The 17,001-nt window shown below is 35.7% G+C and overlaps 1 protein-coding gene across 1 annotated transcript in view; it reads left to right on the top strand.

Annotated features, from left to right (window-relative positions):
* CEP126 (centrosomal protein 126) overlaps positions 1 to 16,079 on the top strand; it is a 34,426-nt gene extending 18,347 nt beyond the window's left edge. Inside the window, exons 6-12 of the mRNA XM_055802864.1 lie at positions 5,756 to 7,891; positions 10,133 to 10,283; positions 11,814 to 11,938; positions 12,229 to 12,316; positions 12,834 to 13,043; positions 15,494 to 15,558; positions 16,065 to 16,079. Of these exons, the coding sequence (XP_055658839.1) occupies positions 5,756 to 7,891; positions 10,133 to 10,283; positions 11,814 to 11,938; positions 12,229 to 12,316; positions 12,834 to 13,043; positions 15,494 to 15,558; positions 16,065 to 16,079 (2,790 nt within the window). The remainder of the gene's footprint in view (positions 1 to 5,755; positions 7,892 to 10,132; positions 10,284 to 11,813; positions 11,939 to 12,228; positions 12,317 to 12,833; positions 13,044 to 15,493; positions 15,559 to 16,064) is intronic.
* Positions 16,080 to 17,001: the final 922 nt, after the last annotated feature.

Raw genomic sequence — 17,001 nt, 5'->3', positions numbered from 1 at the left:
CCTCTCTGAAGGTGGCAGAGCTGTGTTTTGGTTTGGTTTTGGTTTTAAAGAGATAAACCTTTTGTTAAGTGGGAAGCAAAACAGAATTTACTTTTTTCTTCCAATATTCTGCTTCCATCCTAGTAGTTTCATGGTGGCCTGGGTACATAGAAGTTCTTCCAATTTTTAAAAAATATTATTATAAAACTATAGCACCACTTCTGTGGTATTTAGTAGCTTGAACTTAGCTGTGCAGTTTCCGCCTGATACTGGCATATCTCCATAAGGAAGTATGGCTCACCAACTGGGAAATACAGCATTAAACCAAACACCCAAAATTCAGAGGACAGGAGTAAGCAGAGAATAACTTGGTCCCGGGACACTGAAAGATCTTGTAACAAGCACCTTAAAGAATTACGCTGTTTCAAACAGTGGCAAAGAAAAAAAATAAAGATCAACCTTTAAATTCAGTAGGCTGTTTAGGGGAAGGTAGATGCTGAAATTTTGTACATGTTCTTATAAGTAATATCTGTAAAGTCCTTAAGAGGAATGTATGTCCTGATAAACATCTGATCAAAAAAATTTAATTTGTAAAGCAAGTAACATGTAACAGTCGCTGAATATTTTTATCAAGGTAATTAATTACATTAATGAAGCTTGCAGTGAAGGTTGGCAATTACATGAAACAGTCTCATTAGATAAACTTATTTCTAGAAAATTATAAATATATAACACCAGAAAAGACTCTTAGATATATGGTTTAACTTTTAGGTTGCCCTGTGTGGAGTCAGGCTTTGGACTCTGATTCTTGTGGGTCTCTTCTCATACACACATAGAACTCAGATGTTCTGTAATTCTAAAAGTATTTCTGTATCTAACCTTTAGTATTCCTAATCCACCTTCTGCCTTGGTCGCTGCTGTGCAGTGCATAAAATAGCGTGGAAACGTGTTTAAAAACTGTTCCATCTTTGCAATGTGTTTACATTGCTAAAAGAAAAAGTAATGCTTTTTATTAACTGCAAAAATGTATACTGATTTTTTAGCAAGTCAGAGGGATCTGGTAGGATAGTTCCTCAGCTGAAATAGGTATTATTTTAAAAATTATGTTCACACATTGTATCGTTATGAATGATGTGTAAGGTACACATCTTTTAGGAGGTCTGTACTGGTCAGATAGTATTAATAATTTTTTTCTAATGCTACAGCTCCAGTTCATTCAAATCTGTCAACCCTAATGCTTTGCCTTATTCGTGTATTTGTGAATAAGAATAAATGAGGAAAAGAGAATCTGACTTTTCTAGAAGATGAAGAAATACTTTCCTCCATCAGTTAGTCTCCTTTCCCCATAAATCAGACTTTATTGGAAAGCTTTTCTGAAAATGATAATTTTAAGGCTTTGAATCTCATCATTAAAACCTTAATCATCAGTGAAAGAGGATTATTTCTTTGCTTGAAAATGGAAAAAAGTCTGATAGTTTCCCTTTCATTTCTGTCTCTAGAGTATTGTCTAGAAATAACTTCATCTACAAAATACTTTTTAAAACATCCTTTCTCCTACTACCTGCAAATTCCGAAGAAGTGAGAAGGGATAAGTTTTAGCTGATCTCCATTCTCCTTTTTTGGGATAACGAAAATGACATTGAATATAACACAGACTGTAAATAACTAAGAATTTGCTCATTAAATTGTATCATTGCATTTTTTATATAACATTAAAATAATTATTAGCTAAAAACTTTGAGAATAAATATTGCATATGCACACCCAGTTTTTCTCCATGTCTATTTGCCTTATGACGGTTTTCAATAATGCACTCCAATACTATTTTTACATGACACAATCTCTTAAATTTTCAGGGTAGATAGTGCCTGCTCAAACAAATTTATTAATGAGTTAGAAACCAAGAAGGGACTAATGCATTGTGGTGCCCAATGCCTCAATATTTAACCGTTTAATAATTTTAATAGTACTTAAAAACTAGCATTATGAATTCCACTTCTAGACCTGCATGACTAGGTTAGTCTGTGGGAAAACAGGGATCCTGAGAAGCACCACCCTGAGAACTGAGATTGCTGAGATGCTAAATTAAGTAATAGAAACCAACAGAGAGACATATTTAGCTGAAAACCTGCTTCCTACACAGTTACGTACACTTACCACAGGGCTTCATTAAAGCTGGAAGTCAGAACTTGAAACCTTGACATTCAGTGTTCAGATCACTTCTTTAAAAATCCTTCAGTATAGTACAGCTTACTGAAGTGCCTGAGTGCCTACAAAATTGGAAATTTGAGTTCTTTTTATCCTAAAAGGTTTGAACCCGTATTTCTAGCATCCTGTGATGATTTTCCAAAGAAGCAAATCAGGTCCTTTTAAATACTTACATTCATAGATGGCTAGTTTCTGTATCCTAGATGGCTTGGGGGGAAATTAGGGATTTTGGAGTTAGCCTTGGAAAGACAGGGGTGTTGACAGGAAGCTTTTCTCCGGTCATCCTACACCTCCATAGCTTCCTTGGTGGGTTTGGCACAGTGTAATGGTTCTCTTGTGTAATGTAAGCACCAAAATCCTTTCCCAGTGGCATATGCTTTCTTGGGTCTGCCCAAATCCTCTGTGAAATCAGTATTGTGTAGTACAACATACATCATGTTTTCCATACTTGCATCAAAAAAGGATTATTAATTTTCTAATGAACTTTCCCATTCCATAGTTGGTAAACACAAAACCAGTAAGGGTGTGTAGGTACCTCACTGACTTTGAGAGGTACCTTTGCATCTGTGTGACCATTGGCGTCTTTTACTTCACAATGAATGTGAAGTATAACATATATACACACACATATAACACACAAAGGACTCTTGTAAATAAAGTGGTTGAAATTGCCAAAAATAGCAAGTAGCGTGAGAGGCGAGGGGCCCGGATTTCTAGATTAGGTAGCATTTTTCCAGCATTTTTCTCCAGAAGGATGGTCCCATTCACCTCTTGGAACTGTGAACAGTCAGCACTTCTTTTGCAGAAACTGTCAAGTATACATACAGCAGCCCTATAGTGTAATACCGTTCTGACAGAGTCCTTTGAAAGCAGAAGATTCACTTGTCAGGTTCTCTTAAAAGTTTTGCTTGTTGCAGTGTTGTGCTTTCATTGGCCTCCTGAAAGATTTCTTTGGTTTAGTGCTTTACTGAAATGAGATTGCTTGACATAGCTGTTCTAAGTGTTAAGATGTGCAAGTGACCTCTGCAACTCCTCGTAAGTGTTCCTTTTCCTAGAATACCAATTATGTGAACAGGCTGGGTTTAGATTTCATGAATTAAAACATAAGATAATGCAGGCAACAGGTAGTACAATAAATTGTACTTCTATAACAGAAACAAAGATAGTGTACTTGATGAACATTTTTATTTCTTCATCATCCTATAATATTCTCACAGATTAAATTAGATTATATCATTGGGATTTCCAGGTTTATTCCTTTGTAGCTATTGACCACTAAAAAAGAATAATTATTGAATACTTTTTAAGGTCTGCAGAAGTAGTTCTAGTTAATCATTTTTTCAAGAAAATGTGACATTCATATTCATTACAGAGTAAGCTAGAAAGGTAAATAAATTATGTAAATATTTTAATGAGTATGATAAGCATCTTTAATGTGTGAAAGGATGAAATTGTATGGTGCAACAATGTAAATATAAATGAACTAAATCTGCATGAACTAAGTAAAAGTGAGTACATGTTTAAATGGGGAATCCTTCTTTACTCTTTAGTTCCTATTTCTGGAGGTTGCCTCAACTGAGATTTTCTGTTCCCTTGAGGTTTTGTTTTACAAGGAGAGTAAAATTATATATGATGCAGGATCAAGTCTATTTTCAACCTTTGGATCACAACTGGATAGGATTTTTTTTAGCTTAATTTTTTAAAGTTGCAATATTTCTTGCACCCTCTAGATTTACCATTTTAAGCTAACCTGCTATTGGAACAGGGTTTTTTTACATCAACTCTTACAAAATTTTTCCTCTGTTTAACTTAGTAATTTTAGAAACACATATTTAGCTGTAAAGGTGTAGTTTCCAAATTAGACGAGAAGTAAGCCTGACACGTAAAATTTCTTTTTACTGTTTTTTTTTTTCCCATCTGAAAATTTCAGTTAGTTCTTAAAATTGGCCTGGTCCAGAAAACTCTGAACATATATGCCATTCCCTTGTTTGGCGAAGTTCAAGTAGAGGTTAACAATACAATTTATGCAAACATAAAGGTTAATAAATAACTAACAAAGCATTATTTATTATTTTCTATAAGAAAGATGCTGGTTTGTATAGCTTTAGTTTGAAAACATTCCCTAAAGGGATCTTTCCCTACACTTAGTTCTTTGCTTTTCTATTTAGTTTCTTTATCTTAAATCATAACTATAATGGAAGACTGCACCAACCTCTGAACATTTAGTGCAAGATAAGATTTAATTCAATCATAAAAAGTCTTTCAGGACTCACTAAGCTTTTTATTCTGCAATTTAAAATATTTGTACGCCTATAAACTGCACGATATTATGGTATAACACATTTATTAGAATAAGAAAAAGGTTTACTACAAAAATATGTTCTTATTCACTAATGAATTTTATGCATTCTTTGGTCCATTGTCAAAATGTTAATTTTATTATAATTGTCAGGGGATATATAATCACTTAGCTAGGTTAATTTTGCTACTTGAAACTTTTTCCATTTAAAGTCATTAATGAAAAAAAAAATCTTCTTTTCATAAGACTGTGTATTTAATTCAGTTTCTTTTAGTTTTTCACGCTGATTTTTTTCCAGTATATCGTTTAAAATCACTTAGCTGCTGAGTTGTGTGGAAGTGAATTTCCGCTTTCACAACAGCGAGTGTACAAGATTTTGAAAATAGTTGATATGCTTGTTTTCCTTTATGTGTATTTTGAAATCTTGTACTTAAAGAAGTATATATTTTCAACCTTGTCAGGCATTTCAGTGTTTGGATGGAGAAATAATAGGAAAGAAGATGCCTGTATAGTACATAAGTAAAGTTGTCCCAGTGATGATTTGAGTGGTGCCAGTTGCTCTTAGTCATCACTGTATTAAAAGTTTGATGAAGAAGTTGGGGGAGTGGATGGAACTCCTGTATGCCCTAAGACTTGATCTGTCCTCATAGGTTAGATGATATTTTCCTCTTTCTGAAAGATGAGAAGCGGGGGTTTCGCTGGGGGGAGCTGTTAATCACTGTGGTTATGGTAGCTGAGAGATGTTTTCTGTGTTTGCCATGACAATGCTTAAATCCTCATCACTTGTGGCACTTTGTATGAAAATAAACGTATCCTCTCTAGAATTATGGAAAAATTCAAGTTTGGAGCACATCCACTATGATGTCTGTGTTTTCATGTATTCTTTTTCATTTTGTAAACTCCTTACATGTCAAAGTACAAAAACCATCCCATGTCATAGGGCAATCCAGAAACAGTAGTGTGGTTTAGACAAATCTCATTCCTTTTTTGATATTGTAGAATTTATACAGAACCGAGGATTGAATTTGTTGAACAATGCAGCTCTTTCCTCTCAATTTCATACCCAAACCACATAATTATCTTTTTCAATTGAACACAGGTAAATTTTAATTTGGTGGAAACGCTCATGGTGCTATGATCCCAAGTCGTAAAAACGCCAGGCTCAATATTGATTGTATTTTAGCCTAAGCTCTCATTAATGAAAAATCAGTATCAGCAAAAAACCATTTCTGATAAATGTAACAGTCTGGTTTTATGCCTGTATTTCAGAATTTTCATCGAGAAGTCAAGAAAACAGATGATTCAGAAAGTCTGTCAAGCCTTGACAGTCTTGAGGCTGGAGAGCAACATGGAAATTACACAACACGGAGTGAATCATCTTTGACTACACAGTGTGACTGTGCCCTGTATAGTCCAGAAAAATCACAGACTAGGAATAATGGTTTGCTTTATACAGCTCAAAGTACTTCTAAAAATATGCATCTAAATAATTGTCTGAGAAATGCAGATTCACAATACTATCACAACTCACCTATTCATGATCTTTTAGCTAAACATAATGTTCTAACTCCTGCTAAACACGTAAACAATTCAGAAGAGGAAACATCTGCTTCTCAAAAATCTGCAAAAAAACCTGCAGTGTTCTCTGCCTCTGGTAAGGAAGAAAGGTCTGTAAGTAATGCATTTACTTTTCCACAAAATACAAAAGAAGGAAGAAGCAAGCCACCTTCTGGAATGGCTACCCCATTAGCTACTGCTCATCCTGGTTTCAATGATAGCAAAGCTTGGGCCAGCCCTAATTCTGCTCCAGGAGAAAGAATTCAGGATCTGATGCAAGATGAGAGTTTTAAAATGACCCCACAAAAAGAAGTTATATCTGCTCAAACCTCCAGTCAACCTATTGCAACATCTATAAACTTATTTCCTAATCAGGGATGTTCCACTGGCATTCCCAGCACAGCTGATACATTACCAAAGGACAAAAACATTAGTACAGGGATTTTTAAAAATAACTCAGGAAAAATGACTGCAACAAAAGAAGAAAATATTAAATGTATTTATGACATTAATCCAGGATCATCTTTATTTCAGGACATACCAAATGCCTCAGTTCTGTGCGATGTTAAGCAACAGAATAATGAAAGGGGAAAAAAAGGAAATATGGTTGAAACTATGTCACTGGTGTCTGATACAGAGTTCAACTCTGGCACTCCTGCACAGTACAGCCCCCTGAAAAACAATAATCTTGAAAGAAAAAGAGTGAAGTTATTCAGAAGTATCTTAAAGAAGGACTCTAAATATGGACCCAGTCATTTCAAAGCTGTGGTTATGAACCACAGGATCAGTGTTGGAACTCAACCCATGTCATCTATCAGGGACAGTTTAGAACTGGCAAAAATAAGGAAGAAAAGTGCAGAAAAATGCAACAGAAAGCTAAAATGGTGTGATCAAAGTAACCAGATAATAGAAAATAATGTAACATGCTGTGAAAAAAACACCAGTGAAATATCTTCTGCGCTGCTGCATTATGTTCAAACTACAAATAATGCTCCTAAGACTAATTTAAGTATTGTTGCTCAACCTTCAAGCCCCATGTTCATAAAAAATCATCAGGAAAGCACTCATATATCAAAACTAAATGTTAATACTGAAGAGTCAAAAAAAGACTACACGTCTCAGAATATATTTATGTCTACCGGATCCCTTTCTGCTAGAAAAGCTTGGATGGTATCAGAAGGTGAAGAAAATAAACGCTCAGTATGTGGTAATAATTCTAAAATTAATGAAGGCGATCAAATAAAAAATAAGGCAAAGATAACTAGAAAAACAGTAACTATAGAAGTCCAGTCAAGATTTATGCCCAGGAAGAGAACAGGCACTATAATCCAACTGCAGTCAGCTGCTGAAGCCAACAAAACTCAAAAAGCTCCAGGGAAATTGCTAGCACCTCACCCACCATCCACACCTCTGCCAGGAAGCAGAAGTGGCAAAAACGCAGCCAGCCCTGGGTGTCAGCCACTGCCACCTTCAAGTCTTCAAGCTACCACTACAAGCAGGAATGATCTAAATGAAAGGCATGTTGTGTTAGCAGATGGGGTTTTAAATAGAAATGGTACAGAAAACAGTGTGAGTATTACTTGTCGTTCTGACTTGGCCACTGCCATAGCTACACCTGGCTGCAGCACAGTCAACTACGAACCTTGGGCAGAAAATACTTGTTCCGTAAATAGTGTTCAGACAAGCGCCTGTCAAGGTCACTCAGTAACCTGCTCTGAAAGAAGACCTGTTAATGCAGAAAATGGATTACAACTCCATCATATCCCAGCAGCTGGAAAAACAAGTACCTCCTGGCAAGGAGCACGTACTGCCCGAGCTCCAAAAGACTCCGCTACTGGTAAGAGTCATGTTTCTGGGACTGGGGGGGGAGGGGGGCTGTTCAGACAAAAGTCTTTTTCAATTACATCACAAATTTGTTTTCAGTTAAAACATCCAGCCTTTCATCCTTTCACACAATACAGCCAGTTTTAACAATTTTCACCATCTGTCATTGTCATTTCTATTCTACTTGTGCCCAGAGACCTCTCAAACGTCGATCCCCATTTTTAATAGCTCTCTACAATATTAAATGAAAAGGAGGTATTTTCCCTGAGATTATATTCCTGACCAATGAGCAGATGTGACAGGTGGTCTAAATAATGATATAAGAGGAAGTGACTGAGTTTATATGAGCAAGTTTTACAAGGTAACTGAGAGTCATAGCTTGTCCAAGTCACTGCCACCTAAGAGTGAAAGAAATGTAGATCTACCATGGTTTTAAAATGCTGACACTGTAAATGCCTAAAATGATTCACTTTTAGTCCCAGTAATACAATTAATACTCAAAAAATTAAAAGTAAGTTAAAAATAAAGAGCTTATGCTGGATAGATTTTGCTGTGCTGCAATGTATGTCTGATTTAGAAAGAATTGAAGATATTCAAGGACCAATCTTGCATTTTATTAAAAATTAACCTTAGGAACAATATGATGCAGAGATTGATGGGTAAGATAGAGAAAAGATGCATAAGAAATTTTGGGATAATAAACTTTAATCTCCTGGGTTTTACATTTCAAGACAGATTTCATGCTTTTCGATTTGCCTCGTTTCTCCTCTGCAGCCTAGCTGTGTTCTGTTCCTCAGGCACTGATGGTATCCTTGTGCTCGTAATTTGTATGTTGTGTGCTGGTTTGCTTCATACTGACAGGGCTGCAGCTGGAGGCAGAGCTCCTGAATCTGTGGACCTTGCTTCAGGTACAAGCAGCACTCCAAACTGCTTCACATACTGGGATTACCCCAACGACTGGCCAAACAGCTCAAAGATACTTTCTAGCAAAACAAAAAAAATCCTGTAACTCAACCGCTCCCCCCCCCCCCCCGCCCCCCGATTTTCTAGTTTTATCTACAGTAATACATAGTTTGAACTACAGAGTGATTCAGAACAGCTCTGTTGTGTAAGAGCAGAGGTAGATGAATCTTCTCGTACTAAAGCAGCAGTAGGAAATGAGAAATATCTGCCTGTTCATTCCAGTTCAAAGTGAAACAGATGAGCTTAAGATATGGGTGACTTAACCTGCTCGATTTTACCCTGGAAATGAATGAAGTCTTGCATTATCATGCCTCCCCTTCAGCCAAGATACTTGCCTCTTGATGTCCTTGTTTGCACATCAGGTCAATGAATCAGGAAAACTATGGGGTCAAAGTTGTGTGCATTACTAATACTGTCTTCACTGCAACTTTAAATGCTGTATCCCCAGTGTCATATAGCTCCAGCTTTTTTAGGAGAGCTGAGTAACCTCTTTATAATATTTGAGTGGGTGGCCATCTTTCAGAACCTGCTTAGATTTTGTGTTTTGATAGCAGTTTTTATTTTAAATACTCTAGATAACGCTTAATGACTTGCTTTTATTTGTTCTATTGCCTGTAAATGCACATAGATCACCATAGCCTTTGTCCTGAAGTGCTTGCCATGGGAGACTGGATACTGCATTGGTCTTGACTTAAATACCTTCTGTGAACAGAGTTCAGCGAGGTCTGTGAGGAGATGTAGATGGAAATGTGATCTGTTGCAATGCTCGGCCAAATGTGCAGAAAGATTTCAGTGAGAACAATGAAGAATAAATGAAATTTTTGTCCATAAGGATCTTCCTTTAATTGGGCTCCCAGGCTTCAAGTGGTATATCTTCTGGCTGACACATATTATACTGTAGCTGGATATTAGAATTATTTTGTCCTTTGGTGCTCAGTCAGTAAAATGCTTTAAAAATGTGTTTAACATTTAGCCTGTGACAAATACGGAACTAATTCACGTGCTTATAGTTAAACAGGGGTAGACTGCTCAGTGTCTCATGCCCTTAAAGATGCTATTGCTTATGATATTTTTGTCTTACATTTCTCAGAGGAGCCTTTTCCTTGGCATAGATCTAGCGTATCTTGCAAGCTAATTAAATTGTGTTGATGCATATCAATAGAGAGCTACTTCGGATTTTATATTTCAGAAAAACATCATGTGATTACTAATATAACAAGGGTTTCTTTGCTTCTTTTTAAATTTTCCCCTGTATTCAGTACAACATGATGAGATTTCATTTTCTTTTCAGATGCTATTCAGCCCCATGTATCACATTACAATAATTCACATATAACTAAACAGCTACCTTTTAAAGCTAATGTGTTCCATCTTACTACTGATGGCAACAGACAGATGACTAGTTTCAAATCTGCTTCTAGGATCAATTCATTGTTTTCTGTTTCTGCAAATGGTAGGAATTCTGCTTTGTTAAATGTCACCGCAATAGCAACTAAAGAAATAGAATTCTGTTATAATCACTAACAGACCTCTTGGTCTAATCATGAACTGTACATGTAAATATTTATTATGTGAATAAATAGGTAATTTATCTTCCCAAGTATAAATCCAGTAACTGCTTTTACAAATGAGAATATCTCCTTGGATATGTGGATTCCTGACTTGCACATGAAAATGCTGATCCACATCTCTAGTTTGCATGCATGAAAGTTTAACTAAGAACTTAATTTTAATTTTGAAACTTGATGCTTTCATTTTGGAAATGTATGTATGTATGTAAACACCCGACAAAACTGAGATAAATTTGAGGTACAGTGTCTAGATTAGGCCTCTTTAGCCAAGGGAAAATACTATACAGCAGTACTGTCATTAAAATTAGAAGACAGTTGTATAAATCAGTAAGGTTAGCTACAACATCCTAATCTGTAGAGCTAAGGTTTTAAAGAATGACTGCATTCCAATCACACCTGTGAGGCCACACCTGGAGTGCTGTGTTCATTTCTGGGCCCTCATGAAGATGGTGAAGGGACTGGAGCATCTCTCCCAGGAGAAAAGGCTGAGAGAACTGGGACTGTTCAGCCTGGAGACGAGAAGGCTCAGGGGGATCTTAGCAACATTATAAATACCTGGAAAGAAAGTGCAAAGAGGATGGAGCCAGGCTCTTTCCAGTGGTACCCAGTGCCAGACAAGAGGCAGCGGGCACAAGCTGAAACACAGGAGGTTCCCTCTGAACATCAGGAAACACTGGCTTTTTACTGTGAAGGTGACGGAACACCGGCACAAGTTGCCCAGAGACTTTGTGGAGTCTCCATCCTTGGAGATATTCAAAAGCTGTCTGGACATGGTCCTGGGCAACCAGCTCCAGGTGGCCCTGCTTGAGCAGGCGGGTGGAACCAGATGACCTCTAGAGGTCCCTTCCCACCTCTACCATTCTGTGATTCTGTGAATCAAATAAGTTGTGTGAAATATTACAGGTTTTCTGCATGGTGCTATGTAATCTTAACAAACTTTGAATCCATTAAGATATAAGATACAGAACCTTGGCAACAGACATTTACTGTGTTGGACAGTGAGACTTTAGGATTACTTTCTAAATGCAAGTTATTTTCTAAAACATTTATTTTTGGCACATTATTCAATATTTGTTATATCACAGTTCACTGTTAATTCTCTCTCTTGATAAGACCAACTCGTATCTTGGTACAGACCAACTATTATCTGAGATTCAAGGTGGGGTTTCACTTCATTTATAAATGTTCACATACAATCATCCACACCTGTATCTTACAGTCCTATGTTAACATGAAAACAAATATGCCTTAGAAGTGCCTGCTTCTCTCTTTTCACTATAAGAAAATACATTTAGTGAGATCAGATGTAAACATACAGAAGGAAAACATCTAAATTTGGACAGACATTTACTTAGTTTTGCTACTACTATCTTTATCATGTTTTTACACATTTTTATGTCATGTCATTTAAGGTTTTGTTCCTGTTACAAGGCAAAAGCAGGTTTTTGACATCCACGAAAATAAACACAGAGCTTTTTCAGAACGCAGAAGACAAAGTGTAGCCTCTAAAAGATGGAAGCCTACTCATAATGCACAGGTAAGTACTATAAAAAATAAGAAGCTTCTTTATCTTCAAAATGGTAAGAGTTTCAGGAATATCAACGGTGTGTTCAGTGTCATACAATTTTGAATCAGTGTGGTTAGTCACCTTGCTGTCACTGCTAATGAAAAAAATAAAACCCACTAGAATTCATCACTGTATTAGTATACACTAATATTTTTTTACTTGGAAAAATTTAGTAATATGAAATAATAAATTTAAAATGTTCAGAAAATAGTATAGTTAGCTTAAATTATACTTAAAACATTCTTACAATATTTTTATAGAAGTCATTATGTGCTGTCCAACTGAGTCCTGTTCGATCTGCATTTGATCCTGTACAAAATATGAATAACACCTGTAAGTCTGATGAAGGTACAGTAACACATCTCATTTCAATTCTTTGTTATAGATAAAGTAGTATACATTGTGTAACATGTCTTTTGGCACCAGTGATTCTAAGTTAAAAAGGATAGTTTGTCACCTAGACCAAATTTTTTTACAGAAATGTAAGATATAGCATCATGTGTCATAATATTGATGGTTTTATAAATGCATTACAACATATACGCAAGTTTCATTTAATTCCTGATTGTATTCAACTGTATGACAGCTGTATGTATCATACGTAACTGTATGATACAAAGAAGTATTGCTTACTGTCGTTACAAATTTCCAGATTTGGTAGAACTTGCTTTGGTGCCCATTGTAAGATGCATTAGTGATCTTAATTATGGCATTTTCTAAAAAATCATGCTTCTGGACTTTGCCACCTTTTTGATCTTTTAATGTAAATTTTATGTGTTTCACAGACCTGTAGTCATGAAAGCAAGCGGTATATTTAAATGGCATGAGCTCTTCTCATTTGAAGTTACCCCTGTAATCTCTTCAGTTTCAGAAAGCACTGTTCAGTTCGTTATCGCAGAAAAACTAGCAAGTACATCCACGGCAGAGGATGAGATCCTTGCAGCTATGGCAAGTGTCCAACCAGCCAGACAGCCCTTACTGCTTAGCAGGGCTCCATGTCCACGCATGAGCACCCTTTCAGTAGAAGAACAGAACATTTTCAAGTCTCTTGATCATCTCAATCAAAGGCTACAAAGTAAGTTTGATAATAAATAGAATCCTACATCAAGTGATTAAATAACCTCATATTTTGTTCTCATGGATTAATTTGGATTAAAAACATGAGTCCTGTGATAGAAATATTTTTCTTCTATTTTCTTCTTATTGTTATTCTTTATTTAATGTAGCAAACTGTAGATCAAAATCATGAAACCTTTCTTAAAGTCAATGAAATTAATTTGAAATAATAGTGATCTTGCTTTGGTCAAAAAAAACATTCAAAACATGACTGGAGGATGCCTTTAGAAACTGGCTCGGCCCAACTGTAGCTGTTGTTTCTAATAGATGTTTGTCAAAATTATTCTTTAAAGATGTATCAGATCTATCAGCCTTACCTGGGAATCTTTTTCAAAGCTTATCCGTCTTTTTTGCAATGATCTTGCCGAATACTTACCTTTTATATTATGTATCCTATATCTTTGCAAATGTAACCCTTTATAATGAATGGTTTTTCATTTATTTTCTTCTAGTCTTTTAGAATGTTCCTCTTCTCAATGAATTCTTAAAGATCACAAATACCGAGATCTGAGACTGCTGCAGCCAAATCTGAATATTCAAGTGACTACCATTTGCACAACTGTTTTAGAAATGTCCAATTTACTTAAGTGTTCTCTAACGTGTTTTTTTCTCTGTGCCAGGCCGATTTCTTACCTGCTTTATACTGGTGCTCTTTAAATGAGCTCTCCAATCACAGCTTCCATTTTGCTGAAGAATGTGGGGAAAAAGTCTGTACTTATTCTTGATAATTTCTTCCCTCCAGTGATTAGTTAGCTAACACTTTCATTCATCATCCTATTGCAACATACGCATAGAACAAACTTACTTCTTGGGTCTCTTGCTACTGTGTCTAATGGTTAGCATTTGCTTTGACCTATGTGATCATACAGGTCTTTCATAAACATTCTCATTAGTTTGACATAGTTCCTGTATTTTTTTGTGCTCCTTCCTGTATTTGAAATCAGTGGAGACCTTATGTGTTTAGTCCACGTGGCCTCTTCACTGGACTGCTTGGCTTTCCATATCATTGGAATAACTTCTGCTTGCCATTTTTGCTGTTTATGGAATTGCCAACTCTACTGAATTTTATGCTTTCCTTGGACTTTTTCCATATGAAATTTTACATGCCAATTATATGAGTTTATGAGTCTGCTTTCTTGAAGTCCATTGATTTTATTTTACTATTCCACCACTTTTCCTTCTGACTACATCATTTCACGGTCAGGTTACCCGGGTTTACCGCCTTATTGCCTGGAATCAAACTAAACCAGGGCTTATTACGTTTCTGCACACTATCCATACCCTTCTACATAAAATGGTGGATTGCTTGACTTGGCTCCAGTTTCCTGTAAACTGCAACAGCAGAATAAAAGGTCTTTGCAACCCCTTTGAAACTTTCTGCAGCTGTAGAAATTATAATTCCTGCTCCCGTCAAACAGTGGTTCAAAATTTCATTATACTGTAGCTCATGGTTATTGCTTCCAGGCAAATAGAAGTGAAGAATTCTGTGTTTTGGCAGAGAGGAGTTTTACCATGGTGTGCTTGGGTTAAGAAAGTAGGCATAACAAGAGAAATACAAGAAAACAGAAAATAAATTGCTGTATAAATAACAGAGAAATGACAAATAAATAGAGGCAAAGGTAAATGCGGCAAAACTGGGAGCAATAAGGTTGAAGTTTGCAAATTGTGAAAAGGAAAACTGTGAAAACTGTAAAAACAATACATAAGGAATATGAAAGAAACAACGAAAGAATCACATGGGTTAACCGATTGCAAATTAGGTAACTGAAAATTAAGGTAATACATATATATGTGTATCTTAGACATTTAATTAGCTTGCCTAGTTATTTGGGGATTAAAATTGGTAATAAGAAGCTGGGAAATTTTACAGGTAGGTTTATATGACGTGTAAGTACATGTAAGTATGTACCTCTAAGAAAGTAAGTAATTAAAGAGGTGTGAGTACTTACATGACATGTAAGTACCTCGCTTTTTTAAACCATGAACTTTTTGAACCCGGGGGTTTTTTTGGCTTTGTTTTCACACATTACCAAAATAGCAGACTAAAACTGTGTACCTTCATAGTGGTCTTTTTAATGAATGGCAGTTAGTCACTAACCAATCTAAGTCCAAATTATTTTTTTTTTTTTGCCAGCTTAGAGTAGATGGCATTCTTTTCTCTAGCTTTAGATTTCTTTATTGACCATAATGTTTTTTTTTTCAGTTAATAATATCTAGCTTCAAATTTTAAAAATACAGATACAACATATACTTCAGCAGCTGTTGATAAGGGAAATAAACCCAATGCTATTAAACTACATTTCCACAATATTCAGGAAGTTTTGTGTTGAATATTTTACTATGAATCATATTTCTATTGTAGTATTCGGTTTACATAATATTTATTATATACTTTTATGCTATTTTTAGATGTTCAAGAAGCCATTGCCAGAAACCCATCTGCTTCAAATGTTTTGCAGATAATCACCCCTTTAGTAAGTATTTAATTTAAATATGTTCAGCTTTAATTCCTACAAACTGACCTTATGGCTTATTTTGTAGTAAAAATATAATTGAAAATATTGACATCAATCTATTTAACTGGCTTGCCCGATTTTGAGATTTCTATTAATGTAAAAAAAACCAAACCAAACACACTTATGAACTTTATAGTACTGTAAACAGCTTTTAACAGTTTATACCAGACTGCCTCATCCTCTGGCTTCATTTTCCTGTTGGAATCTGAAGACACTTGCAAAGTTCAGGAAGTTCCAAGAACTTTTCAGAAACAGTAATTTAGCAAGGTCCATCTGAACTATATACAGCTCATAATTATTCTGTATTTCTTAGTAGCATAGAAAGGAAGGGGGGAATGATGCATGGTAGTGCATAAGATAATCGGTAATACAATGAATTCTTATTTGACCTGCAGATACGCCAGGTTCTATATGTGATAGGTATTACATTTCTTCAATAACTGTTTTTGTTTCATATACTCTAGATCTTGTCAGTTTGAAACAAAATAATGATGATACCTGGAATATAAAGAACTGAATAGGCAGATGAGTGTCTGAAGTACAAAATTTACATTTCAAATGTTCAGTTTGTAATGCAGGAGTTAGTATTTATAAATCTTTATTATCAGTCTCATTCTTTACTATAGGTTTATACTGAGGAAATAACATAGACAGATGACTGTATACTTCACGTACTTTATACACGTTCACATAATTCATATACTTTCCTGGATAAACTGTTAGCAAAAGTGTTAGAGAAAATACTCCTTATTCAGAAGGCTTTTGCCACTTACCCAGTTTAAGACTGAAAACCCCCAGCAAGCATCCAGGCTCCTAAATTCAAAATGATTGCCTGGTTTTGAAGTGACACCATGGAAAGAACACAAGAGTACCTCACTACCTCTCCTTGTGAATTCTGCTACTGGGTGTGACCTGGAACCTCATCTTCCTCTCTTCTGTCTTATAAATCTAATTCTTTATGGTAAAACAACTTGTAATTTTTTTTACTATTTTTCAGCAATCAGTGTAGCATAGCTACCTTTATAGGATCTAACTGGTTTACCAAAGCATTTTTGAGCTTGTGTGTTCTCTGGGGCTTTCTTCATAGCCTGTCCTACTTCAGGAAAAAAGAAGAAAAGAGGAAAAAAAAAAAGAGAAAGAAGAAGCTGTTCTCCCTACCAGTGCATTTACCTGGCTTTCAGCAGTCAGACTTCTTGGCTGGCTGGTCTGTGACAAAGCTTTCTCCCACTAATTCTTCATCTACAAGATTTTTGTTTCATGAATAGGATATAAACAGTAGACATTACCCAGGCTTTCCAGTCTCTGGAACTGTAAGCTCTCTGATAGGCATTTAAGACCCTTTTTTCCCTGCAAGTATATACTTAAGCATTTAAACAGGGTCCATCTGTAGATATACATTCA

Source organism: Falco peregrinus, chromosome 4 (assembly GCF_023634155.1).
Source record: "Falco peregrinus isolate bFalPer1 chromosome 4, bFalPer1.pri, whole genome shotgun sequence".
Taxonomy (NCBI): Eukaryota; Metazoa; Chordata; class Aves; order Falconiformes; family Falconidae; genus Falco; species Falco peregrinus.
This window is presented reverse-complemented; position numbering and strand designations above follow the sequence as displayed.